The 17,928-nt window shown below is 30.5% G+C and overlaps 1 protein-coding gene across 7 annotated transcripts in view; it reads right to left on the bottom strand.

Moving 5' to 3' along the window:
* Positions 1-17,928, bottom strand: part of LOC134855630 (uncharacterized) — a 139,023-nt gene that overhangs the window by 52,747 nt on the left and 68,348 nt on the right. For all 7 annotated transcript variants that reach the window (XM_063872186.1, XM_063872187.1, XM_063872188.1 and 4 more), the window contains exons 5-9: positions 17,403-17,571; positions 15,699-15,837; positions 14,955-15,120; positions 8,457-8,703; positions 7,633-7,838 (exon numbers count right to left, since the gene is read on the bottom strand). In XM_063872186.1, the coding sequence (XP_063728256.1) occupies positions 7,633-7,838; positions 8,457-8,703; positions 14,955-15,120; positions 15,699-15,837; positions 17,403-17,571 (927 nt within the window). The remainder of the gene's footprint in view (positions 1-7,632; positions 7,839-8,456; positions 8,704-14,954; positions 15,121-15,698; positions 15,838-17,402; positions 17,572-17,928) is intronic.

Genomic DNA, 17,928 nt, shown 5'->3' on the forward strand with positions numbered 1-17,928 from the left:
TCAGTATTTTAGTAGTTAATTTTACCCGCATGATACCATCGAATTGTTTTTTTCTTGTAAAAACATTGGAACATACAAATTAATTCTAAATTTTTAAGTAATTAGTTTTTTTTTGGTTAAAAAATTTGGAATACAAATCGATTCTATTTTCAGTATTTTAATAGTTAATTTTAATCGCATTTTCAAGTGAATCGCAATTTTTTTCGGTAAAAAAATGAAAATTACACATCCCACCTAGTTTTAGTGTTTTGATAGTTATTTTTACTCACATGACTCAAGTGAATTGTATTTTTTTTTCCTGTAAATAAATTGGAACTTACGAATCGATTATAGTTTTTCAAGTGACTCGTTTTTTTTTCTTGAAGAAAATTTGGAAAACAAATCGATTCCATTTTCAGTATTTTAATAGTTAATTTTACCCGCATGATACCATCGAATTGTTTTTTTCTTGTAAAAACATTGGAACATACAAATCAATTCTAAATTTTTAAGTAATTATTTTTTTTTTGGTTAAAAAGTTTGGAATACAAATCAATTCTATTTTCAGTATTTTAATAGTTAATTTTAATCGCATTTTCAAGTGAATCGCAATTTTTTTCGGTAAAAAAATGAAAATTACACATCCCACCTAGTTTTAGTGTTTTGATAGTTATTTTTACTCACATGACTCAAGTGAATTGTATTTTTTGTTCTGTAAATAAATTGGAACTTACAAATCGATTCTAGTTTTTCAAGTGATTCGTTTTTTTTTCTTGAAGAAAATTTGGAAAACAAATCGATTCCAATTTCAGTATTTTAGTAGTTCAGTTTACCCGCATGATACCATCGAATTGTTTTTTTCTTGTAAAAACATCGGAACATACAAATCAATTCTAAATTTTTAAGTAATTAGTTTTTTTTGGTTAAAAAACTTGGAATACAAATCGATTCTATTTTCAGTATTTTAATAGTTAATTTTAATCGCATGAGTCAAGTGAATCGTATTTTTTCTGGTAAAAAATTGAAAATTTCACATCCCACCTAGTTTCAGTGTTTTGATAGTTATTTTTACTCACATGACTCAAGTGAATTGTATTTTTTGTTCTGTAAATAAATTGGAACTTACAAATCGATTCTAGTTTTTCAAGTGATTCGTTTTTTTTTCTTGAAGAAAATTTGGAAAACATATCGATTCCATTTTCAGTATTTTAGTAGTTAATTTTACCCGCATGATACCATCGAATTGTTTTTTTCTTGTAAAAACATTGGAACATACAAATTAATTCTAAATTTTTAAGTAATTAGTTTTTTTTTGGTTAAAAATTTTGGAATACAAATCGATTCTATTTTCAGTATTTTAATAGTTAATTTTAATCGCATTTTCAAGTGAATCGCAATTTTTTTCGGTAAAAAAATGAAAATTACACATCCCACCTAGTTTTAGTGTTTTGATAGTTATTTTTACTCACATGACTCAAGTGAATTGTATTTTTTTTCCTGTAAATAAATTGGAACTTACGAATCGATTATAGTTTTTCAAGTGACTCGTTTTTTTTTCTTGAAGAAAATTTGGAAAACAAATCGATTCCATTTTCAGTATTTTAATAGTTAATTTTACCCGCATGATACCATCGAATTGTTTTTTTCTTGTAAAAACATTGGAACATACAAATCAATTCTAAATTTTTAAGTAATTATTTTTTTTTTGGTTAAAAAGTTTGGAATACAAATCAATTCTATTTTCAGTATTTTAATAGTTAATTTTAATCGCATTTTCAAGTGAATCGCAATTTTTTTCGGTAAAAAAATGAAAATTTCACATCCCACCTAGTTTCAGTGTTTTGATAGTTATTTTTACTCACATGACTCAAGTGAATTGTATTTTTTGTTCTGTAAATAAATTGGAACTTACAAATCGATTCTAGTTTTTCAAGTGATTCGTTTTTTTTTCTTGAAGAAAATTTGGAAAACATATCGATTCCATTTTCAGTATTTTAGTAGTTAATTTTACCCGCATGATACCATCGAATTGTTTTTTTCTTGTAAAAACATTGGAACATACAAATTAATTCTAAATTTTTAAGTAATTAGTTTTTTTTTGGTTAAAAAATTTGGAATACAAATCGATTCTATTTTCAGTATTTTAATAGTTAATTTTAATCGCATTTTCAAGTGAATCGCAATTTTTTTCGGTAAAAAAATGAAAATTACACATCCCACCTAGTTTTAGTGTTTTGATAGTTATTTTTACTCACATGACTCAAGTGAATTGTATTTTTTTTCCTGTAAATAAATTGGAACTTACGAATCGATTATAGTTTTTCAAGTGACTCGTTTTTTTTTCTTGAAGAAAATTTGGAAAACAAATCGATTCCATTTTCAGTATTTTAATAGTTAATTTTACCCGCATGATACCATCGAATTGTTTTTTTCTTGTAAAAACATTGGAACATACAAATCAATTCTAAATTTTTAAGTAATTATTTTTTTTTTGGTTAAAAAGTTTGGAATACAAATCAATTCTATTTTCAGTATTTTAATAGTTAATTTTAATCGCATTTTCAAGTGAATCGCAATTTTTTTCGGTAAAAAAATGAAAATTACACATCCCACCTAGTTTTAGTGTTTTGATAGTTATTTTTACTCACATGACTCAAGTGAATTGTATTTTTTGTTCTGTAAATAAATTGGAACTTACAAATCGATTCTAGTTTTTCAAGTGATTCGTTTTTTTTTCTTGAAGAAAATTTGGAAAACAAATCGATTCCAATTTCAGTATTTTAGTAGTTCAGTTTACCCGCATGATACCATCGAATTGTTTTTTTCTTGTAAAAACATCGGAACATACAAATCAATTCTAGATTTTTAAGTAATTAGTTTTTTTTTGGTTAAAAAACTTGGAATACAAATCGATTCTATTTTCAGTATTTTAATAGTTAATTTTAATCGCATGAGTCAAGTGAATCGTATTTTTTCTGGTAAAAAATTGAAAATTACACATCCCACCTAGTTTCAGTGTTTTGATAATTATTTTTACTCACATGACTCAAGTGAATTGTATTTTTTGTTCTGTAAATAAATTGGAACTTACAAATCGATTCTAGTTTTTCAAGTGATTCGTTTTTTTTTCTTGAAGAAAATTTGGAAAACATATCGATTCCATTTTCAGTATTTTAGTAGTTAATTTTATCCGCATGATACCATCGAATTGTTTTTTTCTTGTAAAAACATTGGAACATACAAATCAATTCTAAATTTTTAAGTAATTAGTTTTTTTTGGTTAAAAAATTTGGAATACAAATCGATTCTATTTTCAGTATTTTAATAGTTAATTTTAATCGCATTTTCAAGTGAATCGCAATTTTTTTCGGTAAAAAATGAAAATTACACATCCCACCTAGTTTTAGTGTTTTGATAGTTGTTTTTACTCACATGACTCAAGTGAATTGTATTTTTTTTCCTGTAAATAAATTGGAACTTACAAATCGATTCTAGTTTTTCAAGTGATTCGTTTTTTTTTCTTGAAGAAAATTGGGAATACAAATCGATTCCAATTTCAGCATTTTAGTAGTTAATTTTACCCGCATGATACCAACGAATCGTTTTTTTTCTTGTAAAAACATTGGAACATACAAATCAATTCTAAATTTTTAAGTAATTAGTTTTTTTTTGGTTAAAAAATTTGGAATACAAATCGATTCTATTTTCAGTATTTTAATAGTTAATTTTAATCGCATTTTCAAGTGAATCCTAATTTTTTTCGGTAAAAAAATGAAAATTACACATCCCACCTAGTTTTAGTGTTTTGATAGTTATTTTTACTCACATGACTCAAGTGAAATGTATTTTTTTTCCTGTAAGTAAATTGGAACTTACAAATCGATTCTAGTTTTTCAAGTGATTCGTTTTTTTTTCTTGAAGAAAATTGGGAATACAAATCGATTCCAATTTCAGCATTTTAGTAGTTAATTTTACCCGCATGATACCAACTAATCGTTTTTTTTCTTGTAAAAACATTGAAACATACAAATCAATTCTACTTTCAATACTTTGGTAGTTATTTTTACGCTTATGAATCAGGTGAATCAATTTCTTTTTCTGTAAGAAATTTGAAAATATAAAATTGATTCTAATTTCAGTATTTTGGTAGTAAATTTTACCCACATAATTCAAATTTATCGTTTTTCTTTGTAAAAAGACTGGATTATACAAACCAATTCTAGTTTCAGTGTTTTGGTAGTTATTTTTTTTCACATGATTCAAATGAATCGTTTTTTTTTCTGTAAAAGAATTGGAACTTAACAATTAATTCAAGTTTCAAAATTTTGGTAGTTATTGTTAACCGCATGATTCAAATGAATGTTTTTTTTTGTAAAAAACTGGACCATTTAAATCAGTTCTAGTTTCAGTATTTTCGTAGTTAAATTTTCCACATGGTTTAACTAAATCGTTTTTTTTTCTGTAAAAATGGAACTTTCAAACCGATTCTAGTTTCAATATTTTAGTTTTTAATTTAACCCGCATGATTCAAGAGAATAATTTTTTTTCTTGCAAGAAAGCTGGTCCACACAAATTAATTCTAATTTCAGTATTTTGGTAATTATTTTTACCCACATGATTCAAGAGAACCTTTTTTTCTGTAAAAAAATTTGGAACTTACAAATTAATACAATTTTCAATATTTTGGTTCTTATTTTTACCCGCATGATTGAAGAGAATCGTTTTTTTTCTTGTAAAAAAGCTGGACCCAGCAAATCAATTCTAGTTTCAGTAATTTGTTGGTTAGTTTTTTCCATATGATTCATTTGAGTTGTTTTTTTTCTGTAAAAAAATGGGAGCTACAAATTAATTCTAGTTTCAATATTTTGCTAGATAATTTTACCCACATAATTTAAAAAAATCGTTTTCCTTGTAAAAAGACTGGACCATACAACCCAATTCTAGTTTCAGTATTTTGGTAGTTAATTTTTTTCACATGATTCAAATGAATCGTTTTTTTTTCTGTAAATAAATTGGAACTTACAAATCGATTCTAGTTTTTCAAGTGATTCGTTTTTTTTCTTGAAGAAAATTTGGAAAACAAATCGATTCCATTTTCAGTATTTTAGTAGTTAATTTTACCCGCATGATACCATCGAATTGTTTTTTTCTTGTAAAAACATTGGAACATACAAATCAATTCTAAATTTTTAAGTAATTAGTTTTTTTTTGGTTAAAAAATTTGGAATACAAATCGATTCTATTTTCAGTATTTTAATAGTTAATTTTAATCGCATTTTCAAGTGAATCGCAATTTTTTTCGGTAAAAAAATGAAAATTACACATCCCACCTAGTTTTAGTGTTTTGATAGTTATTTTTACTCACATGACTCAAGTGAATTGTATTTATTTTTTTTCCTGTAAATAAATTGGAACTTACAAATCGATTCTAGTTTTTCAAGTGATTCGTTTTTTTTTCTTGAAGAAAATTGGGAATACAAATCGATTCCAAGTTCAGCATTTTAGTAGTTAATTTTACCCGCATGATACCAACGAATTGTTTTTTTTCTTGTAAAAACATTGGAACATACAAATCAATTCTACTTTCAATACTTTGGTAGTTATTTTTACGCTTATGAATCAGGTGAATCAATTTCTTTTTCTGTAAGAAATTTCAAAATATAAAATTGATTCTAGTTTCAGTATTTTGGTAGTAAATTTTACCCACATAATTTAAAAGAATCGTTTTTCCTTGAAAAAAGACTGGATTATACAAACCAATTCTAGTTTCAGTGTTTTGGTAGTTAATTTTTTTTCACATGATTCAAATGAATCGTTTTTTTTCTGTAAAAGAATTGGAACTTAACAATTAATTCAAGTTTCAAAATTTTGGTAGTTATTGTTAACCGCATGATTCAAATGAATCTTTTTTTTTGTAAAAAAACTGGACCATTTAAATTAGTTCTAGTTTCAGTAATTTCGTAGTTAAATTTTCCACATGGTTTAACTAAATTGTTTTTTTTTCTGTAAAAATGGAACTTTCAAACCGATTCTGGTTTCAATATTTTAGTTTTTAATTTAACCCGCATGATTCAAGAGAATAATTTGTTTCTTGCAAGAAAGCTGGTCCACACAAATTAATTCTAATTTCAGTATTTTGGTAATTATTTTTACCCACATGATTCAAGAGAACCTTTTTTTCTGTAAAAAAATTTGGAACTTACAAATTAATACAATTTTTAATATTTTGGTTGTTATTTTTACCCGCATGATTGAAGAAAATCGTTTTTTTCTTGTAAAAAAGCTGGACCCAGCAAATCAATTCTAGTTTCAGTAATTTGTTGGTTAGTTTTTTCCGTATGATTCATTTGAGTCGCTTTTTTTCTGTAAAAAAATGGGAGCTACAAATTAATTCTAGTTTCAATATTTTGCTAGTAAATTTTACCCACATAATTTAAAAGAATCGTTTTCCTTGTAAAAAGACTGGACCATACAACCCAATTCTAGTTTCAGTATTTTGGTAGTTAATTTTTTTTCACATGATTCAAATGAATCGTTTTTTTTTCTGTAAAAGAATTGGAACTTACCAATTATTTCAACTTTCAAAATTTTGGTAGTTATTGTTAACTGCATGATTCAAGAGAATCATTTTTTTGTAAAAAAACTGGACCGTTCAAATCAACTCTAGTTTCAGTATTTTCGTAGTTAAATTTTCCACATGGTTCAAGTAAATCGTTTTTTTTTTCTGTAAAAATGGAACTTTCAAACCAATTCTAGTTTCAATATTTTAGTTTTTAATTTAACCCGCATGATTCAAGAGAATAATTTTTTTCTTGCAAGAAAGCTGGTCCACACAAATTAATTCTAATTTCAGTATTTTGGTAATTATTTTTACCCACATGATTCAAGAGAACCTTTTTTTCTGTAAAAAAAATTTGGAACTTACAAATTAATACAATTTTCAATATTTTGGTTGTTATTTTTACCCGCATGATTGAAGAGAATCCTTTTTTTTCTTGTAAAAAAGCTGGACCCAGCAAATCAATTCTAGTTTCAGTAATTTTTTGGTTAGTTTTTTCCACATGATTCATTTGAGTCGTTTTTTTTCTGTAAAAAAATGGAACTTACAAATGAATTCTAGTTTCAATATTTTGGTAGCTAACTTTACCCGCATGATTCAAGAGAATCGTTTTTTTTTGTCAAAACGTTAAAACATACTAATCGATTCTAGTTTCAGTTTTTTGGTTCATGATTTTTATTTTCAGTCTGTTAGTTAATCCAAGCGATGATTCAAATGAATCGTTTTGGTTTCTGGATAAATGAATAACTACTTACAAATCAATTCTAATTTCAGTATTTTGGTAGTCAATTTCCCCTGCATGATTCAAGAGAATCGTTTTCCTTTTCTCGTAAAAAAATTGAAACTTACAAATCGATTCTAGTTTCATCTTGTTGGTTCATGACTTTTAATTTCAGTATTTTAGTTAAATCAAGCACATGGTTCGAGCGACTTGTTTTTTTTTCTTGTAAAAAAACTGGAACATACAAATAGATTCTAATTTCAGTATTTTGGTAGTTATTGTTAACCGCATGATTCAAGAGAATCTTTTTTTTTTGTAAAAACTGGAACATACAAATCGATTCTAATTTCAATATTTTGGTAGTTTATTTTACCCGCATGATTCTGGCCACCCGGAACAGCTGGACTGCCCTTCCTACTGTCTGCACGTTGTTCACTGGGCTCCCACTGGCAGTGAGGAACACAGTGATGTAGAAGGGCAGGATGGCTGTCAAGTCAATCACATTGAGGGGGGCTTTGAAGAAGATCCACTTGTTGGGGGAGGAGGCAAACCGCAGCGAGTACTCCAGGGTGAACCAAGCTGAAGATTAAACAAAAACAGCAGGCTTTTAAAGCAGATTTACAGATCAAACAAACCACCAAATTGAATATATAATCTAGTTCAGGTCTAATTTTGGCAATATCAGTGAGCTGCAGCATTTTATTTGGTCAAAAGCTGCTGCGTTTTAGCCTAATTAATTAATTGAATCTCATTTTACGTGTTATGTAAAAATTTACTAGGAACCAAGCTAAAAAAAGAAACGGCAGATTTTTTGAAGCTAATTTTTAGTTCGAACAAAGCAAGTTTTTTTAAATTGTGTTTCAAACCAGGCGAGTTTCCAATTAACGTTCAAAACCAGGTGCGGATCTACAACTTCGACGAGGTTTGTGGACGAATTTGGAAAATGTGTTTAATTTTTTGGCCCCACGCCCTCAAAATTAAACAGAGAAAAAATTACAGATCCTAATTTCAAAATTAAAGCAATATTAAGAAAATCATAAAAGTGTTTGGTTTGTTTGCATATAGCTGCCTCCGATGTTTAAATTCACCATCGACATGTCCGTTATTTATGCCATCGTGCTTTGAGTTTGCAATTAATCGTTTTTCGTGACAAAACTTGAAACTTGAAACTAGCTTGCTTAAGGACTTACAACTAACCTATACAGAAGGTCTCAATCGTCGTCAAATAATGGTTGTCCTCAAAATTATCATCCTCACTACTTTTCGCTTCAGTTTGGATTTCGATGGGGGTGCAATTCACAAATGAAGTTGTTGTTGACAGTGAATGTTGTTGTTGTTGTTGTTGTTGTTTACGTCTGCTGTTCGGCTGCAGACTTGGCAAAGTGTTGAGAGATAAGGCCAAAGTTGATAAGAGAATGAAGAATATGGAAGTGATTGCGAAGATCTGAAACAACATTTTTACTAAATGGTTTGAGCTTTATGGAAGCAGGGGGTTGGAAGTTCGAGTCTGCGTCACAACTTCTTCTGAACGGAATGCGGGTCAGAGTTTTAAACGTCAAACGGGGCTAATCTTTTGACAGAAAACTTAAATGACAATACATGTGCAACCATATATTAAAATAATATCAAGTTTTTGAGTTCCATTGTGCTTCTTTATTTTACCTTCATTCGGTCCCGCTGCCATAATATCTTCCTCCTCCCCCCCCCCCCCCCCCCCCCCCCCCAAGAATGAATCTTATAACCTCAAAAACACAACAGTCAACAGTATGCAGTGCAAGTCGCACAGAACGTTTCCTTCAAGGTACTTTACCTATAAAAAGACTCAAAACCGATAACAAAATCTCTTACACGGTTAAAAGATTGTACAAAACAAAATGCGGCCGGGCCGAATTTTTGAAGCTTTATTGAGAACAAAACCACCGCTAAGATAAAAATTTCAGTTTTCTTTGGAATTTAATTGGAGCGCTTGACCCCGCTTGACCCCGCTTTTTGTGCAGCCTGAGTTTGCTTGAAAAAGTACACCTTTCTTTTTACCCCTAAAAACATCGGAACCAAAAAAAGACAGAGGCTGTACAATGGAGAAAAAACAGTTTTCAGTTAACTTGACGTCTTGCGGCTACATTTTTTCCAAACTGATGTTTCTTTCTCCTATTAATTGGTTATTTTGTCGACCACGCAAAATGGATTGAACAGCTTGTCTCTTTGTATCTCACAATGCAAAACCTTGCCCGCTTATTGCTTAGGGCTGTAAAAATAGCTTATGATTAAATGACATCAATTTTTGTCAGCTTTATTCACGTGTTATCGCGTTCTTTTTGTCATTAAATTTGCAATTCTGGAAGAACAGTGCATATCGTGGTTCTGAAAGAGCTGTATGAACTTTTCGACGGCTATTTTGTGGCAGATGCATGACTATTTATCAATTGTTGCTATTTTCTTAAATAAAAAACCAAATTAAACTGAGTCATTTCAAAAACCAATTTTAAAAAATAATAAGATCCGTAATGCTGTGGGTACTATTGGTGTCATGAAATCCAATAGGATAATCTGTAGTTGAAATGCCTTAATACAGAATTTCAAATTTTTATGCTAAGGTTACGGTCCCTTATCTTTATGCTAAAGTTATCTTTATGCTCATCTTTATGCTAAAGTTAACACTTATCTTGGTTTTAATTGCAATATTGAAACCCCTTTCAATCACAGCCATACTGAAACCCCTTTCAATCATGAGTTAGATTCCAGGAAAAAATCACTAAACTTTTGGATACCAGGCTGCAATTTAACGAAGTGTGCAGACTCTTTATTTTATAAAAGAAATCTGGTTCGAGTTCTGATTTCAAAATTTATCAGGTTTTGCAAGTTAATCAGCTGTATTTTTATAAATACTGAAACCAAAACCGCAAAACACTAGTAAAAAAATCTAAAACTTTTTATTGACAACATTTGTTTGCAAATTTTATATAGTATTTGCAGTAATACTTGAGCTTGTTGTTTCGACTTCAAAAGAAAATGAGGAATATATGCTCGGTGTGTTTTTAGAATATTTTTTAAAAACTCTGGTCCCTCGAGAGGTCGATCACTTGATCTGCATGGTCCAGCCGGGTGTGCACTCCACTATACTCAACTGCCACTAAACTGTCTAAAGTAATCGTCTTATAAGTTACACGCGTGGCGAATTATACCGCACTACAAAATCGTGACAAATTGAAATGAGGCAGCTAATTGCTTTTTTAAAATTCCGTACACGTATCAATAATTAGTTTACTAAAAAATAATTTACCCAAATTTTTGTGAGACAATTTAAACATTCAGGGTTTTACCCTGATACAAAACTTTTTTTGTTCTTTCTGCGCTACTTGAGGAACTATTGGATTTTCACATATCGCTTGCTTAAATTTTTTTTAGGTTTCAAACTCTTGCATTATTTACATTAAGGCCTAAACTAAAAAAAAATAAAAAAAATTGTGAGCTAATAGTTTACACAATAGACACAATAAGTTTTTCCCCTTAAGGTTTGAATGACTTTTGAATGATTTTTTGTGTTCTTTGGAAATGGATTTTTTCGAGACACTACTGAAAAATTTTTACAAACAAAGGTCCGATCTCATAACCACAACTGAAATATTTCTGCGATTCTGATAAGTCTTAGGTTCCTTTCACTTGAAACTGGACAACAATACATTTTCACCCTGATGTCTCCCATAAGTTCTGCTCTGCAGGCAAAGTGCTTTTTTATAATCGTTCCCCTAATAATCATAATAAATACGAGCTTTAATGGCACCTGTCAAATGGTTTAGGCTCCGATTAGACATAAGTAGGTAGCAACAAGACTGCTCGTATATCAGGGCGAAACCTGAATGTTCTGACTGCCACTTAATTGATATCAAAAAAACTGTTAGTAAAAATTATTTTAAAAGCATAAATTTTGGACAATATCATGAGTGAAATTATTCAATGAGTTTGATTAACATCCATTGATTTTTGAATGATTTGTTGGGCGCGAATAATTTAATTGCGTTAGACTTTCAAAGTTAAAGTCTTCGGAGCGCGCTAAAATAGTCGACAATTTTCAAACTCCCATTACTTTGCAAAAATGATCGTAGGTTAAATATGTTTTTACATTTGATTTCAGGGCGTCAATATCTTCAATGAGTTATAAAAATGTTGCCAAACATTCTTATTTCGATCGATGAAAATTGACTGATTAAAAAAACACCCCAAGCAAAAATAATCCGACGGTGTTCGAAAATCAGAACAAAAAAGAAAAAAGAGCAGCTTGTATATATTTCAAATTTTATCTAGTTAAATGGACATCACCACATTTTTAAACGGGTTCAGAGTGGTTTTTACTCAGTTAAAAGTTTGCTATCTTTGCATTCTACAGCGTACCCGTTTAAGCTTGAGTAATCAATTAAAACGGATTATTGTTTTTTGAACTATTACATTTAATTATACTGCCAAAAATAGGTGTTTAACAGCTTTATTATCGGTTATAATCGTGACCTTTTCTAGGAGATTTTAATCTATTGTATCCCTTATAATTGATTATAGCTCATACTCTTTATGTCCATTATAACCAATTAAAATCGATAATTTTGCCAAATTTGTGTCACACTAAAAATATAAATGATTATATCCTACGGATTTTTTGTCAAAATTAAAATCTCTAAAAGTAAGATGTCTTGTTACACTTTGGCTCATCTGGCTCATCTGAACAGATATCCTTTCATATTAGTTGAAAGGTTCCCGACGTAGGAGGTGAAAATAATTTCATCCAAATAAATCATGAAACTATGTATGTGTAATTATGTAATCAAGAAATATGAGTGTGCTGATATTTTGGTGAATCATGAAATATTCAAAGTTGCATCATGAAACGACTCAAATCGAGTAAAATTGAAAAAACGAATTCGTTATAAATTAGAGTTGATTCGAAAACTGCAAGAACGAATGCATTTTTGCTCACAGACTAACGTCTGCGAAAAGCATAATGTAAATCAATTCAAATGCAGGGATACAAACAAAATTGGCAAACAAAGGGGATTATAATCATTTATAATCAATTATAGTGGATTGTTTCTGGAAAACAAATGAGTTAGAAATTATAAAAACAATCAATAGCAAATGATCAAAATTGTATTGAAACTTAGGTGGGTTAAAAATTGAGTAAAACTGATTAAAATGTTTTATAAATGATAATCAATTTCAACATGAGAGGCTATAATCGAATAATAAACAATTAAAAGTTTTTAAAAAAAAATTCAGCAAGACTGGTACTGAATTTAGAATATAATCGATTACTAACGCTTAAAATTGGATGCGAGTAGATGCTTTCAACAAAACTTTTTTTTCATTAGTGTTATGTTTGATCTCAAAAATCTATATGCTGTTGACTTTAAATTCGAAAGATAAAAACATGCACTTTGCTTCGGAAAAAAATTGGATCAGCCCGTGAAATTGGCAACTAATTGGGTGAATGACAAGAAGACGAGTCTGATCTAGACAATTAACCTAATAACAGGCTAAGCAAACAAACTGAAGGCACTTTGGCGGCAAACGAAAAATTGTTTAAAAACTTGCTTCCCATCAAATCGAATGAAAATGAAAATAACTGCGGTAATAAATTGTGATTCGAGTTTCGGCTATCATTTTTTTTGCTCCTGTTTTGTTTGCTTCACTGTTTCTCATAATAGTTTTTTAAGTTCATTCTCTGGATCAGACCCGTCTCTTGGTCGTTCACCACAAACTGTTTGATGCTTTAATTTTTTTTATGGTTCGAAGCAATTTCACGTTTTGGAAATAAAGATAGATTTTATAAAGTAGAATCTCGTTGCACACATATTTTTATAAATGAGCTTACAAATCTGCTCAAATTCAATCAAAGCTTAATCGAGACGATTAGTAAAAATTATAGAAATTGGCAAACCATAAAAAAGTATACATTACGGCATGTATATGTAATGTTACGTCATCCTCTCAAACTGACCAAAAAAAGAACAACTTGTGGCTTTTCCTGTAGTGTAAGATGGCCTCACTTGAACTTTGTTTCGACTTTTGATTTTTTTGTGTTTTTAAGAATAACGGTACCTTAGTTTTCCCATCAAGTATAACAATCACATTTGCAAGATCAAATAATCAAAGCCTTGGTGAAATAGAATGCTATTCCTCTTTAATTTAATTTTTAATGGAACTTCTATCTCATCAACACGTCAACATTTAAGCAACAAGAAGAGCTCGGAGTTAATGCATAAATGTTAAGGATTTTGATGAAAAACACTTCCTATCCCTATATAAAACTAATTGAACATTTAAGGATATGCGAAATTACACTTTGTCAAAAACCTTTCCTTAGCAACAAATTTCAGTTTTTATAGCTAACATAATTTTTTTCATGCAATTAGTAAGCTTGAGTTCCGTTTTTGGCAAGAAGGCCATTTGTTTTTTAAAAACTAGATTTGTCGACAGTGCTAATTTTTTGTTGCAATTCATTGATGCTGATTTCTGACAGCAAATGAGCAGTTTTTTTTTCAATTACCATGGTTCAAATTCGCTGACTAAAAGGACTATGATTGATCAATATTACAAAATTATCAATACCAAATAGGTTGCAATATTGCTGAGCTTGTGCTTTTCAATTGATCAGAAAAACAAGATTTTTTAGGTAAATTTGATTTATGGTTACATCAGAACTCAAAATCAAGCCTAGATCAAAAACTATTTTCAAAGAAGATGGAAACCAGTTGATCATCGAAAAGAGTTCGACTTTTTAGGTTAAAGGATCTACTTAACAATCTCCACCCCTTTTCAAGACGGGGGAGATTGCTAAGCAGATCAAAATATTCAACTTTTCGACCAATCAGTATGTATCAAAATGAGAATTCTCAATAGAAAGCTCAGTGCTAATTTACTGCATTAGTTTAAAGGGGTGGAGATTCTTAATTAGGTACCATAGAGGTGGGGATGGGTGAGATTACCAAGTAGATCCAGGATAAATGATAAGCGCATTGAACAATTCAAATAAAACGATACCTACTGAGCAATCAAAAATCTTTTGGCATTCTGGATGCTTGTAAAACTTATAACTTTTATTCGCAGCCGGGAACCTTTAAAAATTAATCAAAAGTGTCGCTCAAATCTACCATTATTCCGTTGCGTTTTCTACACTGAATGGAACGAATTGAACACTGCACAAACGCTACTTTTTTGAAAAAAAAGATACTTTGTTCGAAACTAGCATATTATTCTTTTTAATTAATTCTGGTTGTAAATAACTTTTTGCTGCTCATATAATCAATTCCAAATTGTTGCCAATAAATTTCTCGTTCAACGAATTTTTTCGTTCAGTTAATGACCCTAAACTGCTCATTCTGACGTCGAAATCAGTTTATCACTGATATTTACACGTATAAACCTTGTCCAAAGCACCAACTAACCTAAAATGCTTTTGTTTTAAACCAATTAGTATGCTCAAGGTCGCCGATAAGTTTGAATTTAGCTGCAAAGCAAAACGTGGGTCTTTTTACTTATTCCACCCAAATTGTGAGCAAACAAACATTTTGAAATGGTGCTGAAATTTGATTGGCTAATTCTAGCCAATCAAATTGAAGCAAAAAAAAATCATTTCCAGATGTTGAAACATTGATGTTTGGGTGGAATAAGTAAAAAGAACTCTAAAAACGATTGTGACTGACTGACTTTAGCGTAAGGGGATGAGTTTGGTTTCTCGACAGTGTCCCACAGCTTCCTCCTCTGCTGGGCGAAGTACCCCCTGCCGAAGTGTTGTTGTTGTTGTGTTCTGAACTCACTCTCCTCCTCCTCCTTCCTACTCTCCTCTATCAGCTGCTCCTTCCTCAGGTGGTATCTTAACAGCAAAAAAAGAGTCTAAGAACCCTCTACCGAAAAGTGTTTATGAGTTAGAAACCGTTTAGAGAGTTAGAGACCGAGAGTTAGAAACCGTTTAGAGAGTTAGAAAAATTTAGAAAGTTAGAAACCGAAGAAAAATTGAAGAAAGTTCGAGAGTTAGAGGACTAAATTTTGAACAAATTTTGAAAACGTTTCTGGAAATGAGGAAATTTTTTAGGTAGAAGCTCTATAATGATTTGAGAGAACTCGGATGGGTTGACCTGAAAAAAGTGGACAAATAAGTCTCCCCTTCGAGAACATCCTGGATTCAAAGGCATGATGCATAAAAAGTTGAACAGATTGTATACACTCATTCCAGCAAAATATGTTCGATTTCCCAAACGGAAGGTCATTGCAGTTCCGCAAATATAACCTATTTGTAAACCATTTCGCTCAGCGAACGTAGGAACGCAACAACAGTTCTCCGTAAAAAATCGAACAGCTCGTATGCTGATGGTTCTTTACCTTGTAAAATAACTCGTCCCTTGTAAATAAACTTAAATCCATAAATTGATAAAAAAAACAGCAAATACTGACTTGTGTTGGCAGCATGGCTCCAAGTAGAGTTCATCTATTTCCCAGTAAGAGAGGTCTTCACTGAATGCAATTGGACAGATGTCTTCCAGCAGGTGCAGTTTGCCAGTGCGGTAGAAGTTCAGGATGAGAGAAAAGGCACCTGGATAAAAACTATTATAAATAGTTTATTTTTGACAAAAACAGGTGGTTTCGATATCGAACAATGATGATATATATTTATCACGACATTTATCCGAGATACATGAAACAGCATTTGCTCGAGTGCAAAAAACAAGGTTTTTAAAGGTATATTGATGTCTTTTGAAAAACTTTTCACAGTAGGTTTTATAAGAGACATTATAGAAAAAAATGGTTTGTCTGATGATTGTTGAAAAAGTTTCCAGAATATGTGGAAAAAATGTGCTTTTTCAATTTTTTCCGTAACTTTTTATTCTTTCTGATTTTTTTTTCAGTAAGCCGCGATTCAATTTGTTGAAAATTTTTAAATGAGGTAAAAGTAGCTAATTATACATGGAAAATTTCAATAGATTTCAATTGAAACTACAGTCTCTCATTCAGTCATTTGTAAATTTCTGCCATTCGTTAATTCAATCATTTAGCCTTAAAAAAAACCCCGCTTTTTCTCAACATTGAGACCATTTGGCTGACTTTTGAAGTGTTAGAATCATAGCAGAAAGAAGTTTATACGAGACCATACCTTAACTTCACATGAGCTTTCTTTAGAGTTGTCAAAATCGGTTGGAAAACAACGAGATATCCTGCAATAGTTCCTCAGAATTTCTAAGGATTAGTCAGAACAACAAACATGCTCAAACAATCCAAAACGCAACAATTACTCTGACCAGAAATTTTCAATCAAAAAATTTAAACAAAAATTTTCAAAATTCACTTTTTTATTTTTCTGTTGTTTTTAATCAATTGAGTTACATGAAAATTTTTTTATTAGGGTGTGAAAATGAAGGCGACAACAGGAATGACAGCTTTTTTTAGATCTTCAAAGCTACCATACAAATTTGATGTTTCCGGAGCTGAATTTTCGGAACAGGATTCATTTGGAAGCAGAGTACATTATCGACTTCAAGTGTAACCGTCTGTTGAAATTTAAAAAACAAGCCGACAAGTTACTAGGCCGAATTGGCACTTGGCTGCAGTTGCATTAAACGATCATATGATTATAGATCAAGTAAATGGTTACTCCTGACAAAAAGTAAATTAAACTCAAAGATAGCAAAGTCTAGAACCATCTTAATCAAAAGACAAACTAATCGATATACCCATAAATTATTAACGAAGTTTGATTCTATAAAGCCAATTTAACCGTAAGCCATTAAAAACTTATGAAGTCGATAGAACTTATGACGCCAAAAAATAAGTCTGCGACAAACTTCCTAAAAGTAAAAATATTATTACTTAAAATTATTGGGATATACTTTGACAAAAAGCATCGGAAATATGAAACGTTACGGTTGAAAAAATATTTGTTTAACTTAAATGTTTAAAAAATCTCTCAAAAAGTACAGTAAATCAAGCTAAAAGATAGCTTGAGAAATGTTCCAGTCTAGTTAATTTTTTGAAGTGTAAAATTTTTAGTAGTTCCGAAGAAAACAAACGTTAAGTTATGCTAAGAAGGTTCTTTGTAAACTTAGCCTAAAAGAAATTAAAGCCGAAGTTTCACCTAACCGAAAGTCTCCAAAGCCTACTGACCAGGGTGTCGATCAAAGAAGTATTCATTGTTCATCAAGATGTAGTCGTCACAGAGACGCATGATGTCATCGTGAGAAGTGGCCATCTGCAGTTTGCCAAGTCGGCTGCGTGGGATTCTGGCTAGTGTCTTCCACAACACCTCGTGTCTGTATCCGCCCACGTTAAGCACCTCAAATTAAGTTCACTTACTGATTTTAAGTTCACTAACTAATATTAAGTTCACTAACCGATATTAAGTTCACTAACTGATATTAAGTTCAGATATTTTTAACTATTCCCCCATTACTCCTTCAAAAAAGCGGCTATTATTTGTTGGTTACCATAGCGAGAGGGGGAGGGGTGGGGTAGCTATAAAGGTCTTGACATTACCCGCAGAATCTAAATTTGAAATCTAAATTGAATAAAAGGAAATCTAACTTGAATCTAAATTTGAATCTAAATTGAATTAAAGGTCATTTTTCAACGGAGTAAAGCCCATTTACGGCATATAAAACTCAGTAGAAAGCTGGAAATTAGTTAACTAGCT

The sequence above is a fragment of the Symsagittifera roscoffensis genome, chromosome 10 (assembly GCF_963678635.1).
Source record: "Symsagittifera roscoffensis chromosome 10, txSymRosc1.1, whole genome shotgun sequence".
Taxonomy (NCBI): domain Eukaryota; kingdom Metazoa; phylum Xenacoelomorpha; order Acoela; family Convolutidae; genus Symsagittifera; species Symsagittifera roscoffensis.